The sequence below is a fragment of the Camelina sativa genome, chromosome 10 (genome assembly GCF_000633955.1).
Source record: "Camelina sativa cultivar DH55 chromosome 10, Cs, whole genome shotgun sequence".
NCBI lineage: Eukaryota > Viridiplantae > Streptophyta > Magnoliopsida > Brassicales > Brassicaceae > Camelina > Camelina sativa.
The window spans coordinates 13,749,431-13,770,353 of NC_025694.1; the positions used below are offsets into that span (position 1 = coordinate 13,749,431).

The 20,923-nt window shown below is 36.1% G+C and overlaps 4 protein-coding genes across 7 annotated transcripts in view; 2 read left to right on the top strand and 2 right to left on the bottom strand.

Moving 5' to 3' along the window:
• On the top strand, positions 3,510–5,132 carry LOC104718849 (UDP-glycosyltransferase 75D1-like). Its single transcript, XM_010436651.2, has one exon. The coding sequence runs from the start codon at positions 3,590–3,592 to the stop codon at positions 5,012–5,014; it is 1,425 nt and encodes a 474-aa protein (XP_010434953.1). The 5' UTR covers positions 3,510–3,589; the 3' UTR covers positions 5,015–5,132.
• LOC104718850 (uncharacterized protein At4g15545) lies at positions 5,250–7,333 on the bottom strand. Its single transcript, XM_010436652.2, has 9 exons — positions 6,867–7,333; positions 6,715–6,783; positions 6,570–6,623; positions 6,431–6,470; positions 6,245–6,349; positions 5,908–6,135; positions 5,777–5,819; positions 5,607–5,685; positions 5,250–5,510 (listed from the first exon to the last, which is right to left on the bottom strand). Exons 1-9 carry the CDS (start codon positions 7,170–7,172, stop codon positions 5,418–5,420), a joined length of 1,017 nt encoding a protein of 338 aa, XP_010434954.1. The 5' UTR covers positions 7,173–7,333; the 3' UTR covers positions 5,250–5,417.
• LOC104718851 (WAT1-related protein At4g15540-like) lies at positions 7,880–13,600 on the bottom strand. Of its 4 annotated transcripts, XM_010436654.1 has the most exons (9): positions 13,275–13,600; positions 13,133–13,198; positions 12,934–13,047; positions 12,490–12,700; positions 12,235–12,393; positions 12,015–12,166; positions 11,720–11,798; positions 8,385–8,481; positions 7,880–8,127 (listed from the first exon to the last, which is right to left on the bottom strand). In XM_010436654.1, the coding sequence occupies exons 1-8, from the start codon at positions 13,478–13,480 to the stop codon at positions 8,392–8,394; spliced, it is 1,077 nt and encodes a 358-aa protein (XP_010434956.1). In that variant the 5' UTR covers positions 13,481–13,600; the 3' UTR covers positions 7,880–8,127; positions 8,385–8,391. The 4 variants fall into 4 exon arrangements, with proteins under 4 accessions (XP_010434956.1, XP_010434960.1, XP_010434961.1 ...); XM_010436658.1 differs by lacking the exon at positions 8,385–8,481 and having other exon boundaries at positions 13,275–13,599; XM_010436659.1 differs by lacking the exons at positions 7,880–8,127; positions 8,385–8,481 and adding an exon at positions 8,488–9,325 and having other exon boundaries at positions 13,275–13,599.
• Positions 19,410–20,923, top strand: part of LOC104718852 (pyruvate, phosphate dikinase 1, chloroplastic) — a 12,438-nt gene continuing 10,924 nt past the window's right edge. The window contains exon 1 of the mRNA XM_010436661.2: positions 19,410–19,697. Within this exon, the coding sequence (XP_010434963.1) occupies positions 19,425–19,697 (273 nt within the window). The 5' untranslated portion in view covers positions 19,410–19,424. The remainder of the gene's footprint in view (positions 19,698–20,923) is intronic.

The window sequence follows — 20,923 nt, forward strand, 5'->3', positions numbered from 1 at the left end:
AATAAGTGAATAAACCATCCATTTTAGTAGGACAAACACATATTTTCGACTGTTACTAATTGACCACATCGTTCTCTTTGTTAGGAATTTTTTTTTTTTTGACTAATTTAGTGCAGTTCCTACAGTTCAGCATATTTTGTTTCTAAAGACTTTGGATATGAAGAGACAAAGATAAACTAGCGCGTAAACTTGGTAAACAAAATGATGATATATATCACAAATCTTTTTATTCCTCATCTGTTATTGTTTTCTTCAATTATGTATAAAAACTGTTTTGTTAAAAATCAAAAATCATTTCCACTACTCCAACTACAAACCCCATGATCTCGCCGGATCTACTCAAATAAAATTGTTGTACGGGACTCCTTTTTAGTATAAATATTTTCTGAAACTCTTCTCCAAATTTCGCATAACACAAACAAAAAAAAATTAGAAATGATCACACAAATATAAAACTCTTTTCTAAGAACTGTCCAAAAGGATAATTTTCTTAGAAGTTCTTCTTTGAAGGATGCCAATTGCCAACCATACCAGTCCCGGTGAATCAAGTTATATGTGTACATCTCTAACACACAATCATATCGATACGTTCATCTTATTTTTATCATTTTTTTCTTTTGGATTTCTCACATATGGCTCTGATTTTATATTTTATTGGTTTTCATACTCAGAAATCCTCATGGTGAAAGAACAACCAAGACAATGGAAAGAAAAAAGTCTGAAGAAAAAACTTGAAGAAATCATAGCTAGATCGTGAAACTAAGTTAATATCACTTGTTTTGTTTGTTTGTTTTTTTTTGTAAAAACTCTAATGAGTTCTATTAATTGAGTTAAATTTATGTTTTTTCTTTCAATTTTCAAATGACGTTCTTGTATAATAACTATTTGTAAAAATATTATAGAATATTTAGTAGACATTAAAAACAATTGTTGCTAGATATACATGCTTAGTGAGTTACTTTTTTGTTTATACATGTCAAAATCTTATTGAGAAAACATGTATAATATAAGCAGCGTACAATGGAAAATAGATTAATTTTGTTAGTTTTCCTTGTTGATTTTGAAGTTTTATTTAGATATCAACATGTAAATTTTATTTAGATTTAATGTTATTTTTTTAATTAGCTGTTTTGAACAATAATAATTTTTGACACGTGTCAACATCTCATCAGTAAACTTGACATGTGGTTAATTTGAAAACCCAACTTTACATAATAAGATTTTTAATATAATAAAAATATTAGTTCAGACTTCTGTTCAAGCTTTTTTCCTAAGACTGCCAATCGGTTCTTCATGATCTTCGTTTCCTTCGCATGTGCCTTCACAAATCTTGTTGCAGTACTCAGTGTCCAAAATTGGCTAACCATAGAGATAAATTTATCTTTTTTTTTTGCAAACAAAGAAATAAAATTTAATGTGTTAGGTTATAATATAAACGTTATATAATATAATTATACGACCAAATATGGATGGTATATAGTATATTAACTATGATATTTAGTTGTTAAAATTGACACGTGTCACAATCATGTGAGTTTTTAATTTTGATCTCTAATCTTTAAAATTAACATGTGTCACGATCTTGTGAGTTACTAACTTTGAGAAACAAGGTTTATATAATAAGATATATGTGTTTTGATATATTCTTCTCGTACTACCAGTCTAGGAAGAGAACATTGTATATCATTGTATCTATCAATAGCTCAACTTAACGACTCTCAGACAATGTTTTTTAAACCAGACCAGAGACTGAACCATAAAGTCTATGGATCACCGGGTCAACTGGTCGAACTACCGGTCATTTAATTTTTATTTCTTTTTAGTTTTTGTAAACAATTAATATTAATTATATATATATGAACAAGATGTGCATAAATAAAAGTTAGAGAACTAAAATTCAAAAAACTGAACTCTTTTTCAATCAAATAAATAAGTTATCTTTGCTTTATTTACGTGACAGAAAAGAAAGTAATTGTTCAAAAACATAAAAATCATTTGAGAAAAATTACAAACATAACGAAAAACGTAGCTATTGAGTTTTCATTAGGTTTCTTCTTCCCTTAGGTTTTCATTTGTTGGATTCTGTTTCTATTGAGTTGCTTTCGATTTTTGGAGAAGATGAGGTTGGGCTCATGCACTCGAGACAGATTCGTGTGTAAGGTTTTTTGATTTTTTTAATAAATACTGATTGTCTCTCGGTCACTTACCAAAAAAAAAAACATAACGAAAAACGTACTAATTTTCATATCAATTTTTTTAATATGTACTATATTGCAACATATCTCAACTAAAAATATGCCTTGTTTACTATATTATCCCACACTGATTAATAGAAACAAATAAAAACAAGAAGAGGTCAATAAATAGCAGTATCGATTGTAATATTCTAATTGGGCTTCGAGGTCCAGGTCTCAAAACTTGAAGATTTTAAAATTGGTTAAACCGGCGGGTTGATTCAACCTCCAGATCGTGAATTTTAGCCAATTTTTCTGGTTTAATATGAGTCCTAAGAAATCCAGTTATTTATAAAAATCTGGACCGGGAAACTTGGCGTTTCACGGTTTTAACCGATCTGGCCTAAGTTTTAAAACATTGCAACAGGAGTGTTTAATTAAACATTGCAACGGGTTTAAGTTTTTGGTGGAAAATTTATGGATTTACGTTTTTGGCGGGAAATATTACAAGTTTACGTTTTTGCCAGGAAAATTTACGGATTTGCGTTTTTGGCGAGAAATTTATGGGTTTGCGTTTTGGTGAGAAAATTGCGGGTTTGATATTTTGGCGGAAAATTGCGGATTTGAATTTTGGTGAGAAAATTGCGGGTTTTCGTTTTTGGCAGGAAAATTATAAATTCTGAATTTTGGCAAGAAACTACGGATTTCAATTTTTAGCAAAAATTACGGATTTGTGTTTTTTTGTGGGAAAATTACGGGTTTGGAATTTTGGCGGGAAAATTATGATGATGTTGATGATATTAGGTTGATAATGTAGAAATTGATGGGTTAGTGGGCTAACTCATAAACATATTATAACCAAACTCATTTGACTCATTAACTCATTTAATCATCAACTCATTTAACCCATCAAATCATTAGAGTTAATTTTTTTAACTCATTAAGGTTCTTGATTTGAGTTGAATTGAGTTGAACCATTAGTTTTGACCATTTTGACACATAAACGCGACTTATAGAGAAAAATATATGTAATATAATCCAATATAATAACATGATTAGTTTAAAAGATACACCAAATTTTAGTTTTAAAAAAGGAAAGCACGTGCAATTAAAATTACTATATTTACAAATATTTATCCACCGTATTTTATTTTATATAGATGGGGTTAGTTGAATATTGCATGTTTAAATAGTTTATGTAGGGTTGGCCAAATGGTCGCTTGTTCGTATCCATTGAATCCAAACGACCTTTCTTTATTTTAGATTTTCGTCATCACTAACGTCACAAAATTTTTGTCCAATGTTTACGTAGTGGGGTGTGCGCTGTTTTTGTCTTCTAAATCTAAACTTGTTGTGTTATTGTCTCTCATTTAGTCAATACTAACAAGTAACAACACCATAGCAACACTAAAAAAATGGACAACAATAATTCGAAGTCACCGGCCGGTCCACACTTCCTATTCGTAACATTTCCAACACAAGGTCACATCAACCCATCTCTCGAGCTAGCCAAACGTCTAGCCGGAACCATCTCCGGCGCTAGAGTCACCTACGCCGCCCCGATCTCCGCCTACAACCGCCGTATGTTCTCTCAAGAAAACGTCCCCGAAACCCTAACCTTCGCTACCTACTCCGATGGCTACGACGACGGCTACAAATCCTCTGCTTCCTCCAAAAAGTCTCTTCAAGACGCGACCGCAAACTTCATGTTTGATATGAGAAGACATGGCAAAGAGACGCTAACCGAACTGATCGAAGATAACCTGAGGCAGAACCGGCCTTTCACTTGCGTGGTTTACAGGATCCTCCTCACTTGGGTCGCTGAGCTAGCGCGTGAGATTCACCTTCCTTCAGCTCTTCTTTGGGTCCAACCTGTAACAGTATTCTCCATTTCTTACCATTACTTCAACGGCTACGAAGATGCAATCTCAGAGATGGGTAATAACCCTTCTGGTTCTATTCAATTACCGTCTCTGCCACTGCTCACTGTCCGTGATCTTCCCTCATTCCTCGTCTCTTCCAACGCCTATGCGTTTCTTCTACCGGTGTTAAGAGAACAGCTTGAGTCACTGAAGGAAGAAGCAAACCCTAAGATCCTCATCAACACTTTCCAAGAGCTTGAGCCGGAAGCTATGAGCTCGGTTCCAGATAGTTACAAGATTGTACCCATCGGTCCGTTATTAACCTTGAGAACGGATTCGTCGAGTCACAGTGAGTACATTGAGTGGTTGGATACGAAAGCGGATTCGTCTGTGCTTTATGTTTCGTTTGGGACGGTTGCCGTATTGACCAAGAAACAGCTTGTCGAGCTTTGCAAGGCATTGATTCAGTGTCGGAAACCGTTCTTGTGGGTGATTACGAATAAGTCGTACAAAAGCAAAGAAGATGAGCAAGAGAAGGAAGAAGATTGCATAAGTAGTTTCAGAGAAGAGCTCGATGAGATAGGTATGGTGGTTTCGTGGTGTGATCAGTTTAGGGTTTTTAATCATAGATCGATCGGTTGTTTCGTGACGCATTGCGGTTGGAACTCGACGCTGGAGAGCTTGGTATCGGGAGTTCCGGTGGTGGCGTTTCCGCAGTGTACTGATCAGATGACGAACGCGAAGCTTTTAGAAGATTGTTGGAAGACAGGTGTGAGAGTCATAGAGAAGAAGGACGAGGAAGGAGCTATGGTGGTGGAGAGTGAGGAGATACGGCGGTGCATTAAGGAAGTAATGGAGGAGAAGGCGGAGGAGTTTAGAGGAAACGCGGCAAGGTGGAAGGATTTAGCAGCGGAGGCGGTGAGAGAAGGTGGCTCTTCTTTTAACCATCTCAAAGCTTTTGCCGATGAGCATATGTGATTCAGTCTGAGACTCAGAGATGTGCTGCTTAGTTCCATTTTGTTTTCTTTACTCTTTAGTGTCTTTCATTGTTGGCCAAGACTGTTATTACCATGATAATTTCAACGGTTTACCATAACACTCTGTGTTTTTTTTTTTTTTGTTCTTTCTTGATCTGTTTTTAGGGATCACACCATATAATATAGAAAATTTTGGATATTGAATTTGAAGAAGATGAAATATAATTTATAGAAGATGTGAGGATAGATAAGATAGATATACAACAGACACAAATGATACAACCAAATCGTCAGTTTCACTTGGACTTACTTGACCGCCAAGATAACAAAGGAATTGAATGTTGTAGATTGAATCCTGAGTTTCCGAGTATATATGTTCTTTGAGTAACATAAGAATCAAGCACTCAGTGAGCGTTGCGTGTGATCAAGCCCTCGAATATGACATAGAGATCTCTGTTATCGCCACCAAATATCTCTTCAGCTTTCCTAAGCGTTTCCTGGAAAAAGAGAAAAAAAAACAACAATGCCGAATCGATACAAAATCCAAATTTGCTTGTGAGTGGTAAACAAGATTGAGAGAGTATTCTACTTACTTCTCTTGTTTGCTTGTGAGCGTTAAGATCCTTCACATTCCCAAGAAATGCACCAAATTGCTCGTAAGATAATCGGCTCCTGATCAAGATTTAGTAACAAGATGTAAAATTGTTACAGACAATGTTGTAGAGAGTCGTTTTGTAAGAATTTTCAGGGTAGGAGTCTTTACCTGACTTGTCGGAAGAACTCTTTTCCATCAACCCGAGTTCTTGCTGAAAACACAGATAACAAACAAACCGTTAACAATTGTGTTGTCCCAAAACCCGCCACAAGAAAAAAAATCCTGGTTTTTTAACTTACCGGTGTGTGAACCAGGCTCTGAGATTGAAATAGAAGATCTAGTATCATCAAGCATGCCTCTAGTAGTAGAGAAGGATACAGAATGACGTCGAGGAGAGAGAGGTCTCGAAGTTGATCTAGGTGTAGCAGAAGCAGACAAAATAGGTGGAGAACCAGGAGGAGTTAGCCGTGGAGTAGCAGTTTGCGATACTACTGGCAGGCTAGCTGATAAACTCGGTTTAGGAGGAGCTGCGACATAACAAAAAACAAACTTAGGTATTATTTAAATACTCGTGAATGAAGAAGACACACAAACAACAGTTTTAGTAGCTTGTGAGAATCAAGATTAACACTATACCATCATTGTTCTCGTTGTCTGTTGTAGCAGTAGCTGGTTCAATAACTTCAGAAGCTTGAGATTGCATTGATGAATGTCTTGAAGGTTGAAATGGGGTATCATCATCTGAAACAAAAATGACAAAACCAACACACAATATAAATCATAAACACAAGACTCCACTAAAATCCCTCACAAGAAGTATACCGTTTGGTGTAGGTTTAGCTATGATTTGTGTTGTTCCTGCCTGTTATAAACCCCAAACATAATCAAAATTCAAGTCTCAAAGATTATCAATTTTTTTAACTTCTTGAAAGCAAATTCAAGAAAGTGAATGTTTTCATACATTTTGGTCATCATCTTGAAGAGACATCATAAGCGTCTTCCTAAAACCTTCAAGCTGCACCAAAAAATTTCACAAAAAACTCAATTCCAAAAACCCTAAAACCTCAGCTACTTCCAAAATTAGAAATGTGAGTTCAAAAAATAACCTTAGTGACATCTCTCTGAAGTTTCTTCACAGTATTAGACAACGAAGCATTATCTCTTATCAAATTCTCCTGCAAAAAAATTTCGAAGATAGTCAAAAAAACCAAATCGGGTCAAAAAAAACCAAAACCAAAAGTCAAAACCGGGTTCGGACCTTTTCACCATCAGCGAGAGAAAGCTTCTGAAAGGCATCGGAGAGAGAAGCGTCGAGAGACTCAACGTGAGATTGCAGCTCAGCGATTTCTTTATCTTTCTCGGCGACGAGTTCTCGGAGATCCGACGACTCTGATTCGAGAGAGGAGACACGCGTCGAGAGAGCGATAGATGTGATTTTGCGAGCTACATCGAGCTGTTCGAATGGATCGGACGGTAGAACTTGAAGCACTTCGTCTGGGAGATCGAAGTTTCTGGAACCACTTGTAGTTGTTGTTGTTCCTTCTTCTTCTTCTACCTCTGACATTTCTCGATTTCTGTGTTTTCTTTTTCAGTTTTTATCGTTTTTCTTTTGTTTGTGTTCTTTATATTCGGTTATGTTACGGTTTAAACCGGTATTTAATTGAAACCGAAATCAGAGTCTAAACCAAACAATTTCGTTGTTTTATGTCGTAAATTCATTGGTTTGGGGTTTAAGATTCCGGTTCTGGTTATGTAACGTTATGATTGTGATTTGATTGATAGATTTTGGATAAGAGAGAATGTGGTCACATATGGTTTGGCTTTTTGTGTTAGAGTGATATGATTTGAGGTAAGATGTGTGGTATTTATTGAATTGGGGTAAGCCAAGTTTGTGAGCTGCGTAGAATGGGATAGGACTATTTATTAATTTGTTGGACCCTTATGAAGAGACAAAAACAATAAAAATTAATTTCTTAAATGATTTTGGTGGGTTTTATATAATTTAGTAACTCGAACAATAATTAAAAGTATCCTAATTTAAAGTTTAAGACTAGTAAGAATTTCCATTGAAGAGTATTATTAATACTCCATGAGAAAGACAACAGTTTTTGTGGAACCAAAAAATACTTATTAATGATGAATTACATCCATGTACTTATATTTCCATAATTCTTGGTTTTGTAGTAAACCTATAAATATTGATTAGATTGGATTTTCCTTATCTTTCATTTAGACAATTCCTTTGTCTTTTTTCTTTTGATTTAGCACTCCTTCAAGTTGTACTATATAATATTCATCTATATTTTTCACATTCAAGGTGTATCATATATTGTTAGAAACTTTGTATAAATACTATAACACACAAGATCTTTAACAGATAATCCCCTAGTAAGATATACATACAAGATAGACAGGGATCATCTTATAATGGGTCCAATAGTTATACATGGTGTCCAACTTAAGTTCATCAGGGGCGGACGTACGCTTTAGTATGTGTGGCACGTGCCACATGCTAAATCCTAAAAAAAAAAAATTACATGGGATTTAGTTATCATAGTTCAGAAAATAATAGCACTTAATTATTGTGCCACGTGCTAAAGTCTAACGGAAACTCTTTCTATAATATAAACTAAAATTAAATGTAAATTGTATCATAATTTAAGCTATAGTAATACAGGTTAAGCCCAACTATTTTAAAACTGCTAATGATTCAAGCCCAACTAACTAAAAGTCTAAAACTCAAAGTCTATAAACTTTTTTTGATCGGGATTTATACCTAGTTTTCATGAGTTCATCGACAGCAATACAACTGCACCATAGAGAGAGAAAAGTCTTCTGCTTCTATTTTTGATTGGTTCCAGTATTATTTTTGTCTTCGGTTATTTTTTATCAAACAGCATATAAACAACAGTAAGTAATTGATGCAAAACTTGTCGTTGGACAAAATTCTGTTTACGTGTTATAGCATATAAACTTGTCTATTGATTTTCTTCTTATTCTAGATAAATTGATAGTCTCATTCAATTGCTTTAAATATATATTGATGAATTCATGCTATGTTTTTTATTAGGTGATCTATGGAAAAATATTTTCCAAAAAAACCAACAAGTACATCTCATTCTCATGATGATTTGGAGAATTTACCCGTGGACCCTGCAGATAGGAAACGAATTGTGGAATATCACCCTAACCAAAGAGATGAGGTAAGACGCAAATATTTAGTTAAGGGTCCTTATCAACCTCGTGGTCACAAATTTCCTAGAACACTAACCGGAGATAAATTGAGACGATTCAATCCAATTTGGTTTGATCTTTATGGTGATTGGCTGGAATATAGTGTGAAGACAGACAAGGCTTTTTGTTTGGTTTGCTACTTGTTTAGAGATTACACAGAAAATAAAGGTGGAAGTGATGAATTTGTAACAAGGGGATTTGATACATGGAAAAATCCAAAGAGATTGAGTGTTCATGTGGGAGAAGTGAATAGTTTTCACAATAATGCATTGAAAATGGCTGATAATTTGATGAGACAAGGTCAATCAATTGTTCATGCTTTTTATAAGCATGATGATGCTGCAAAAAATGAATACAGAATCAGATTGAATGCTTCAATTGATGTTTGTAGATATTTATTACGGCAAGGATTACCTTTTTGAGGTCATGATGAGTCAGTAGAATCAGCTAATAGGGGAAACTTCATAGAGCTTGTGAAATATACTGCAGATCAAAATGAGCTTGTAAGGAAGGTTGTGTTGGAGAATGCTCCCAAAAATAATCAGATGGTGTCTCACAAAATTCAGACTGATCTAGTGCATTGCTTTGCAGAGGAAGTTATTGAATCTATTATTCAAGAAGTTAATCACGATGTATTTTGCTTGTTGGTGGATGAGTCTGCAGATGTTTCTACTAAGGAGCAAGTGGCAGTGGTTTTTCGCTTCGTTGATAAAGATGGGATAGTAAAAGAAAGATTTATTGGTCTTATTCATGTTCAAGATACATCTTCTGCAACTCTGAAATGTGCTGTTGATTCATTGTTTGCAAAGCGGGGGTTGAGTATGAAAAAATTAAGGGGACAAGGTTACGATGGAGCAAGTAACATGAAAGGTGAGTTTAATGGGTTGAGATCTTTGATTTTAAGAGAAAATAGTACTGCATATTATGTATACTGTTTTGCTCACCAGCTTCAATTGGTCGTCGTGGCAGTTGCTAAAAAACATTTTGAAGTTGGTGATTTTTTTGATATGATTTCGGTTTTGTTAAATGTGGTTGGAGCATCTTGTAAGAGGAAAGATATGGTTCGAGAAGACCAACGAAGGATCATCGAAGAAGGAATTAGTCAAGGTGAAATTAAGACAGGAAAGGGACTGAATCAGGAGCTTTCATTTCAAAGACCTGGTAATACTCGATGGGGTTCTCACTACAATACCTTAGTACGATTAGTTGATTTATTCCCTTCTATTGTGAAAGTATTGGAGTATGTCCAGAGCGAAGGGAGTGATGGTGTCAAAAGAAGGCAAGCTAATGGTCTCATCAAATATTTGCACACCTTTGATTTTGTGTTTTACTTACAGTTGATGTTACTTCTTCTCGGGATCACAAATACTCTATCGGTGGCTCTGCAAAGGAAAGATCAAGACATTTTGAATGCTATGTCTCTGGTGAAATCTACCAAGCAACAATTGTACAATCTCAGGGATAATGGATGGGATTCTTTGGTTGAAAAAGTTAATTCTTTTTGTGAGAGTCATAACACTGAGTTGATCATCATGGAAGAAGAATTTGTTGATCCAAAGAAGCCAAGACGGAGAACCAACATGACAAACTTGCATCATTATCAGGTGGAATGTCTTTACACTGTATTGGATATGCAAATTCAAGAGTTTAATGATCGTTTTGACGAGGTAAACACTGAATTGCTTAGTTGCACTGCGTCTTTGAGCCCTTTTGGTTCCTTCCACGAGTTTGACCAGTCGAAACTTGTGAGGTTATCTGAGTTTTATCCGGAAGATTTTTAGTTCTGTGGAGCGGATATCTCTTGAGCATCAACTTGGTATTTACATTGATAATATCCGTGAAGATAAAAGGTTTGCTAATTTGGAGAGTCTTGGAGATCTTGCACGTGTAATGATGGACACAAAAAAAACATCTTTCGCATCCTCTTGTTTATCGACTTTTGAAGTTGGTTTTGACTTTATCTGTTGCCACTGCTACAGTCGAGAGATGCTTTTCTGCGATGAAAATTGTGAAGACTACCTTGCGAAACCGAATGGGTGATCAGTTTTTAAATGATTGTATGGTTTGTTTTATTGAAAAAGAGCACTTAGATAAAGTGACAAATGAGGTAGTAATAAAAAGATTTCAAGATATGGAAAATCGTAGAATAGTTTTGTAGAATTTCTTCGTATGTTTTTGTTATGACAATTTTTTAATGTTTTATTTTTTTGGTTTTGGATTTTTTAATAATAATATTATTATTATATTTTAATTAATTATTTTATTAATTATTTTGTGCCCCATGTTAAATAAGTTTCTGCGTCCGCCACTGAAGTTCATGATAAGGTTTCATCATCTCTCTTGTGGTTAGGCAACAAGAGTGACTGCTCAGAATCACTTACTGTTTTGATTGCATCTTCTCTTGCTTTGCCCCAAATCACANCGTTTATCGACTTTTGAAGTTGGTTTTGACTTTATCTGTTGCCACTGCTACAGTCGAGAGATGCTTTTCTGCGATGAAAATTGTGAAGACTACCTTGCGAAACCGAATGGGTGATCAGTTTTTAAATGATTGTATGGTTTGTTTTATTGAAAAAGAGCACTTAGATAAAGTGACAAATGAGGTAGTAATAAAAAGATTTCAAGATATGGAAAATCGTAGAATAGTTTTGTAGAATTTCTTCGTATGTTTTTGTTATGACAATTTTTTAATGTTTTATTTTTTTGGTTTTGGATTTTTTAATAATAATATTATTATTATATTTTAATTAATTATTTTATTAATTATTTTGTGCCCCATGTTAAATAAGTTTCTGCGTCCGCCACTGAAGTTCATGATAAGGTTTCATCATCTCTCTTGTGGTTAGGCAACAAGAGTGACTGCTCAGAATCACTTACTGTTTTGATTGCATCTTCTCTTGCTTTGCCCCAAATCACAGTGTAAAACCCAAAGCTTAGTATCACTGATCCAATCACACTGCACACACCACACAGATGCATGCAAAATTATATGTAGTAGTCACATAATCTTTGAATCTTATTACCCAATAACCGAAAAGCTACATCGGTTATTAGCTATTGAGTCATTATGCATTTAAAGATGAAACAAAACATTTCAACAACCTAGAACTAACTTTTTTTTCACTTATGTTCTTGCAGAAGAAAGAGACACTTTAGTTGAAAAATATGGCACCTCCCAAGGTGAAGAGCATCGCCAAGGAATATAGCAGCCATGGCGACTGCGATTGCAATAGACAATGGCTTAAACAAGGATACGTAGACCGGACCCTTCACATGCAGACCCCATGTGTGAATAACTGAGCCCAATGATGTATCAAAGAGTCCCTGAAGCAGAGTGTTAGTTTCTTAGCTTTAAGATTTGATTTCTCAACTTATGAGGTTTGATGTCTCACCGAGTATATGACTGAAGCAAGGGAAAAACCAGGTTTAAGCTGCCAAGAACTCGAGTCTTTTTCTACAATCAGACATATTGTCGCTGAGATGACCATTGCACATAAGTTGTAGCAGAAGACTACAGCTATCTCTTCAGGATATATCTCCATGATATGAGTCTGAAATCATGTACAGCTGACAAATTAAGCTCAATGTTATGCGTTACCAACAAACCCAAAATCTGTTTCCTGAATCAGCTCAAGTTTATGTAATACCTGAAGAATAAACCAGACTGAAAGAAGCAAAAATTGTAAACCAAGCAAAAGGCCTCCAGTTATCCAACTTGACTCGAATGAAGTAAAAGATGCAGCAACAAGAATTTTTGGGCCTTTATACAGAAAAATAACCAGAGCACCAGATATAGATACTATTGTCCCAATGATTTTAGCCTGAGTTGCAGAGCTTCTCAACACTACTTGTTCCATCCTTTACGAGTCACCCAAGGAAGCAGAGTAAGTCACCGAAGTTAGAGTTACAAATGGATGGTCGAACATTAACGCAAGGTTTTACTTGTAAAACTACTCTACAATGCACGCAGTTAATGGCTTGAGATATTTTCTATGTATTGGTATCATTTCATATTGAGTGTGTCAGTGTCAAATAACATATCTTTTGTATCGTTATAATATGGAAACACCCGGTTTAGAAGAAAGTGGAACCTGAAGAAGACGGCAAGCATGAAGGTGAAAGCTGGTGAAAGATTGCTAATAGCAGAGGAAAGAGTAGGGGAGCTATATTCTATACCTTTACAACCAGCTACCCGCGACGTGAGCCTGTTTCTCCCTCAAGTTATCAAAGTGGACAACAAAAACCGAAAAAAATGCTCAGAAATCAAGAAACATAGTGATATACTAATACCCGAGAAGAGCAAGTAAGAAAATCTTGAAGAAGAGAGGAGACTTGGCTGAAGGTAAACTTCTTGACCTGTGTGCGTATGTAGAATAAGTAAGTTCATATTCTTGAAACAGGCAACAGTATCTGATCAAGGAGATCCAAGTACCTTCCAAAGATGAGGGAAAGTAGTAAAAGGACAAGTGTAGCACCAACATAAGAGTAGAACACAAAGACATAAAAGCTAAATCCTCTTAAGGTAGCAGCTTTGAACAGTGTGCTCGATCCAACCGTGGTACACTCGACTGCGACCATAGCAGCGAATGGCACAATATCTCGTTTAAAGTATTTCCAAGACACTGTCTCTTCTCTCATGGTTAGATTAATTTGATATCCAGATTCTCAGATAGTATCTCAAAGGCTAACGTGAGTTTAGAAGCAATCATGGTATAGGTGTTTAACTCCAAGACATCATTTAGTGACGACAATATAAAAAAATATCTCAACTTTACCAAATACTTACGACCACTAGGATTATTATTATTCTAGCCTAGAAAGGGACCCCATGATAAGGAACTTTTCCCACTATAGCTCTTATTTATAATTTTATACCTTAATCTCAATCATTCATTAGAATAAATTTCTACCTTCCATTTCAACATTTATCTGAAATAAAAAGAGAACTTCCATTTGAACAATCTTCTCCAGTGGTTTAGATTGTTTATATATATGTTTGCTTTGGCCTTGTATCAAATCCTCACAGCTCAGCTCTGCATCGACATCAACAATCACGTTCCTAACTGATAAAAAAAATACCAAACACAAACACTTATTGTGTACTATATACATAAACTTGATACCAAACTCAGCTCTGTATTGTGTTTGTGTATTTCCGAAAAAGGCATAAAAATACACAAAACTAAAAAATAATAAGGCTATATATATTCACCAGTATATATAATATTGAAAAATATCCTAAAATAACGATGCTAAAACAGCTATAGTTTTATTCAGTGAACGATTTGGGTAGTTGTTACCTATTAGCTATAAGCCTATAATTAACTAACTATAGAACGAAGTTAGATAAAGCATAAAGACTTCTATTTATAGCTTCATGTGAATCTGCGAGTGAGCTTCGATTGCAAGAAAATAAGTTCGGACTGAAAGAAATTGATATATGGGTATGTAAACATGATCATGTAGTATTGGAGTAAATACAATATCACTAGATAAGGAAATGCTCTCAATTCATTCTCTTACAGTTGTGCATATCTCTAATTGATATGTGCATTGTTATTAGGCATTTAAGTCTATAGCTTCTTCACCAAGTCTGCATCTGTATATATCTCTGCCTTTGTGCCTTGTCAATACACACACACATTCAGTCTCTTTCTGTTTATGGTATCAGAGCCTACACACGCTGGCCCGTTAACTAGTCCGGCCCGGATAAAGGACCGATCACCCCATTAATTGATGGCCCAAAGGAAGGTCCAATTCCATCGAGATAGCTAAAAAAAGAGAACATTATCTCGAGGGGGAGTGATGGATTCTGTCGAGATTAATGTCTAGAAGAGCCATCATCTCGAGGGGGTGTGTGGAGAAAAGATCCCACATCTGATAGATGTAAAGGGACTTGAGTAATATATAAAGGTTTAGGGCCTCTCCACTCATTGCCAATTGGTTTTGAGGGTTTTGTGCGAAAAGCTGAAAAAATTCCTATGCGTCGAAAGAAGTATAGAACCTCTCGTAATTCACCGGCGCCAATCAACTCCCTCGTTGTGCGGTCCTGTAACACACACCCGATGTTAGCAACTTGCATGACACAATCGCAGTCTTTTACGAGCTGGGAGATAGAGATCAGATTACAACACAAATGAGGAACCAACAAAACATTCTGCAATGCAAAATTGTCATCGAAGCAGACTGTCCCTTTCTTATCTGTCTTAGTCTCATGTCCATCAGGAAGACCAATTTTACAAGGCAGCATTGATGTGATATCACGAAGAAAAGCAGAACTACTTGTCATATGATTAGAAGCGCCAGTATCAAGAACCCAATCAAGAGAATCAGGCTTACCATTTAGGCGATTTGATGGCCCCTTGTTCTGGTTTTCGAGAAGCTGCATCAATGTTTTCCACTGATCATTGTTGAGCCCAGTGAATCCACTCCTTGAAGCTTCAGGACTTTGGTCCTCAGATCCTATGACCATCGTTGCGTTGGCTCTTGCAACACCACCAGATCCGCGACCACGAACAGATTTTCCTCCTCTCTCACCCCACCATTGTGGATAACCAACAAGTTGAAAACATGATTCCTTGGTATGGCCACATCTTTTACAATGGGAGCAGAGGAGCTTGCTTTTGTCTTCTGGTGCTTCAAGAGGTTTAGCGATTTGCACTGCAAAGCTGCATCTTGCGTGCCTTGCTCCTCACGATTCCTCATCACCGTACGTACACGTTCCACGGCTTTCACCTTGGAATAGACTTGATTTAGGTTTGGTAAAGGCTCACTGCTGATAATTGTTGTGCGGAGACTACCATAAACCTCATCATCGAGACCGAGAAGAAACTGATGTACCTTGTCATCCTCTCTTTTCTTCTCCAACTGACGGTGTAAGTCGCAAGTACATCCGCTGCATTGACACGTCGAGAATTGATCATAGTTCAGTAGATCCTCCCACATGATCTGTAATTTTCCAAAATAATCAATAAGGCTCATCCCTTGTTAACGACAATTTGCTAGCTCAGCCTTGATCTCTTGAATTCTTGGCCCATTGCCTTCAGAAAAACGATCTTTGATCTCCTGCCATAGATCCTTCGGGTTGTCTTTGTTACCAAGTGTCCTCCGCACCTTTGGTTCAATGGTGTTGAGAATCCACAAAGCTACCACGGAGTTGACGGACATCCAATCCTCATACTCCAGTACGTCCTCCTTTGGCTTCTCCACCGTCCCATCGATGTATTCAAACTTTTTCTTCACACGCAAAGCAGATCTGATTGCTTGCGCCCATTCGTCAAAGTTGTCACCGGTGAATTGCACCTGAGCAATGATTACACCAGGATTTTCAGTTGCAGATAACTGATATGTCGAATTGGTTTTTCCAACATCAGCTCCTGACTCGTTCCTCACATTCTCACTGTTCTCGACTTGTTCACTCATTTTTGTTTTATCGTGATGGCTCTCACCGACAACACCGAACCAACCACTTTCCAGGATGCAGTCACTGACACAAGATGGTCTGCGGCCATGGGATCTGAAGTCGATGCTCATGTAATTAATCACACATGGGACATTACTGAATTACCCAAAGGTAAGAAAGCTCTTGGATGCAAATGGGTTTATCGAATTAAATACCTTGCAGACGGCACAATTGAGCGCTATAAAGAGCGGTTAGTGGTCCTTGGCAACAACAAGAAGGAAGGTGTCAACTATTCAAAAACATTCGCCCCAGTTGTAAAGATGACTACAATTCGAGCCACACTTAAGGTTGCTGCTGCTCGAAACTGGTCCTTACATCAAATGGATGTGCATAATGCATTCCTACACGGTGATTTGAATGAGGAAATTTATATGAAACTTCCACCTGGGTTTTCAACCTGAGAATGGTGATCGCAATCTTGTTTGTCGCCTTCGTCAAGCGCCTCGTTGCTGGTTTGAGAAACTGTAGACTGCATTACTTCGGTATGGTTTCAAACAATCTTATCGTTATTATTCATTATTCACATTAACGAGAGGTCCTATTCAGCTTTACGTTTTGGTTTATGTGGATGACTTAGTCATCACGGGAAGCTGCCTCGATACAATTTCCAAGTTCAAAGAGTATTTGAGTTCCTGTTTTCATATGAAAGATCTAGGTGTTCTCAAATATTTCTTGGGTATCGAGGTCACCAGGCGATCCGATGGCATCTTTCTCAATCAAAGGAAGTATGCTCTCGATATTCTCCAAGAAAGTGGCCTTCAAAACTGTCAACCCAAAACATTCCCCATGGAACAGCAACACAGTCTTGGTCGTGTGACTAGTCCTATCTTATCAGACCCAGCAAGGTATCGCCGCTTAGTTGGCCGCCTGATCTATCTCCTTGCGACACGCCCCAACTTGACGTACTCGGTTCACATCTTGTCTCAATTTATGCAGCGTCCAACTCATGCACATTGGGACGCTGCCCTACGAGTTGTCTGCTATTTACATGGTTCCCCTGGTCAAGGTATTCTTTTAAGTTCTGATGATGATCTACAGCTCACTGGTTGGTATGATGCAGATTGGGGTGGTTAACCCGTTAGTAGACGCTCCCTCACCGGCTGGTTTGTTTCTCTTGGCAACTCACTCTTATCCTGGAGATCGAAGAAACAGAATGTTGTCTCGATGTCTTCGGCAGAAGCCGAGTATTGCAGTATGTCCTTAACACTTCGTGAGCTCAAGTGGTTAAAGGGTTTGTTAGAAGACTTGGGCATCAGGCAAACCCTTCCTATCGACTTACATTGTGACAGCCAAGCCGCGATTCACATTGCTACAAATCTTGTCTTTCATGAACGCACCAAACATGTCAAACTCGATTGTCACAACCTTCGTGACGCTGCTAAAGCTAATCTCATTCGTCTTCGTTTTGTTCGCTCAACTTCCCAGCTTGAGGATGTCTTCACCAAAGCCTTAGGATGCTGCGACTTCGAGGGACTAATTGGCAAGTTGAGCCTTCATCCTCCTCAGTCTCCAACTTGAAGGAAAGTATTGGAGTAAATACAATATCACTAGATAAGGAAATGCTATCAATTCATTCTCATCGTAATTAGGCATTTAAGTCTATAGCTTCTTCACCAAGTTTTGCACCTGTATATATCTCTGCCTTTGTGGTTTGTCAATACACACACATTCAGTATCTTTCTGTTCATGTAGCTTTTTTTAAAGAAAAGTTTGAACATTCTTTTGCTAATTTTAAAAGTTTGTAGTCTTTTCTACCAATTCAATAGACTGATATATAAAAAATCCATATTCAATTCTCAATTATTTGTATTTGTTTCTTTCAATCATGACATATGCCAACAAAAAAAGTGTGTTAATAGTTTGGCGAATCAATATACTATGAAAAATACAAAAGCAAAAATAATGAGAAGGGACACATATTTTTTATTTAAAAAAAAAAAGAGAAAAATGAGGAAAGAAAAATTAACAACAATAGAAATATATATAAATATTGGTTAAATGAGAGATATCTCACCCTATCTCCCCTAGTTTTTCAGACATCTATTATCAAGTTTTTACTAACGATGGATTACAAATTTACAACCCGTTTTGTTACCTCCCCGGATCTTGTCAAAGTGTTCGATCGCTCACATCTTCCACGTGACCGTCACAATTTATGAGTCTTTGTAGTGATCTGATAACAAAAAAAAAAAAAAACAATCGCCAGAAAGTTCGATAGAGCATGATACACAGCCACATACTTCCATAACATTCAGGTCCCTTGCTTAACTCGACCATATACGAATGTATAACAGTATAAGACACTTCCAGATTCTTCGGAATTTCTAACCTTTTTTTTCCGGTCCAAATTCTGAAGAAGTTCTCAAGTTATGTCAGTCATGTTTGCATCATCAATTTAAAGGGTTTAGCGTTTACGATTTGGGAGTTTAATGTTTAGTGTAATATACATAAACACAAGTTAATATATATTAAAATTTTGGAACAGTATACAAACAATAATGAAATTGTAAATATAATTATGTGGCCACATCCATCTCCTGGAACAGTGGAACCTGGCTAGTCGCATTCACACCGACCACCACCACAAATAGTTTTCGGTTTGTAATCCATCAATAGCTCAATTATTTCCTTAATATCTTAACTTGTGGGAAACAAGTTATGAAATATCATTTGGCCATTTAAGATTGGTTTAGTAGTTAAAAACTATATATGACCTCATAATTTTTGAACCTGGTTCTCATTCAAACATAACATTTTTATTGGAAATTAATTTCAATAGTAGCCACTTATATGGTCGTTGATAGAAAGAGGAAGAACAACCGTAGAATGGACACATTGGCTAATCATAACCACATCTATATTTCGTCCACGGTCCACTCACGTCACTCGCTAAACCAAAAATCTACAAACCCCCAAAATACTCAAAAAAAAAAAAAAAGATCACATAAAGTCTACGTAACTAATAAGAACCAACAAAAAAAAATTGAAATAAATTAGGATCAGAGAAAGAAACTTATAGAACGTCCGCCATTTCTACCATCGCTAATTTTTATACATCCTTTTCTCACTCTTATATAACTCTTCAAAGGAAGTATATACAATATTTATTTTTTGTGGTTTATGCTTTTATATAAGAAAATGACAAGTATGATCGTGAAGACAACGCCGGAGCTCTTCAAAGGAAATGGAGTGTACCGTACGGATCATCTTGGCGAAAACCGACTAGTTTGTCGATCAAACTGGTTGTTAGGTGATGGACAAAGCTGTTTCCCTAAAACCGGTACAATCCATTGCCAAAGGTTAAGCATTACAAAAACCGGTTTACATCGTGGGACAAAGGCTCGAGCCATCCTTAGCCCTGTGTCCGATCCGGCCACTTCCATTGGACAAAAGGTAAGTCTTTCCTTTTTGATGTTTCTAGTGGATACATGTGAACCTATTTACATATATTAGGCAGTAGGCTTCCATTATGTTTCGTTTATGTTCTGATGTGAGAGTCTTGGGAGAAATATTGATCACCGATCATCGGGTGGAACCATCTAGCAGCTAAATTATTGTCATTCTAAATGAGTTCCGTAGGCAACCGGATATTACTTATTTGGTTAATGCTCCCGGTTAGAACACAAAACCTGGTTACGCTGTTATGACAATAGTTTTGTCGTGTGAGAGGCTGGCTAGCTGCTGATGTTGATTGGTTCCATTAAATACTAGCAATCTTCCTACCAAATATAAAACCCTAGCAATCTAACTTAGCTAGAGCGGTTCAAACTGATTACACATATGAGATCGTTTTGGTACACGTATGCGTCTAAATTGTTCGGTTCTCTCACAACCACCCACAAACATCTCCTATATATTAAAAGAGAAACAGTCTCACAAAAAACTGATGTGTCGAGTTCACAGAACTTATGTACTTTTTTTAATAAATGTCCTTACTTTTTATTGTTATTTACATAAACATGCCACTGGAATATTATGAACCAATATTTGTTTTTATTAATTTTTCAAATATGAAAGATTTAATCAATTATTAAATCTGACAATGTATTTAATTATCATTTACATAACATATTTACTTATTAAAAGTAAATTACATTTCACAAACAAAAAAAAACTATTCATTTATTTATCACTTTTATCGTTTTTCTCATTACATTTTTAAACTTAGGATTAGTTTAAATTAAATCAAGTAGTTTAAAAATATTGCTTTATCTATTTAATGATATAGTGATATAGATAATAATGTGAAACATAAAATATGTGAATTTGATTTTTAGAATTACAAAAAGACATCAAAACTTTCTACACCACCTCAAAATTCTTTTCCAAATTTAAATATTTCACGGGTGAAACGTATTTTACAGAAAATAAACGCAAATTTGAATAAATGAAAAACTTTACTTACATATTTTGTTTTATACAAACGAATCTTAAATTTCAAATAATAATTTATTCATAATATTTTATTCAAATCAATTTATTTCGCACTATACACAGTGGAGATTGATACATAGTACAGTTTTATGGATGGTGATGATTGCTAACGTTTAAAACCGGTTATGGTGATTGGTTCTCTCTCGATAGGAATAATCGTTTATGTTCACTATAAAATATATTTA

Excerpts from the sequence above, each read along its gene's own strand:
- LOC104718851 (XM_010436654.1), bottom strand. The coding sequence starts at position 13,480 with ATGAGAGAAGAGACAGTGTCTTGGAAATACTTTAAACGAGATATTGTG. Across the intron at positions 13,048-13,132 it reads TTCTTACTTGCTCTTCTCGG|GCTCACGTCGCGGGTAGCTG; the intron begins GTATTAGTATAT and ends AGGGAGAAACAG. Across the intron at positions 12,701-12,933 it reads ATGCTTGCCGTCTTCTTCAG|GATGGAACAAGTAGTGTTGA; the intron begins GTTCCACTTTCT and ends TGACTCGTAAAG.
- LOC104718850 (XM_010436652.2), bottom strand. The coding sequence starts at position 7,172 with ATGTCAGAGGTAGAAGAAGAAGAAGGAACAACAACAACTACAAGTGGT. Across the intron at positions 6,624-6,714 it reads TTCAGAGAGATGTCACTAAG|CTTGAAGGTTTTAGGAAGAC; the intron begins GTTATTTTTTGA and ends TTTTTGGTGCAG. Across the intron at positions 5,686-5,776 it reads GAGTTCTTCCGACAAGTCAG|GAGCCGATTATCTTACGAGC; the intron begins GTAAAGACTCCT and ends AATCTTGATCAG.
- LOC104718849 (XM_010436651.2), top strand. The coding sequence starts at position 3,590 with ATGGACAACAATAATTCGAAGTCACCGGCCGGTCCACACTTCCTATTC.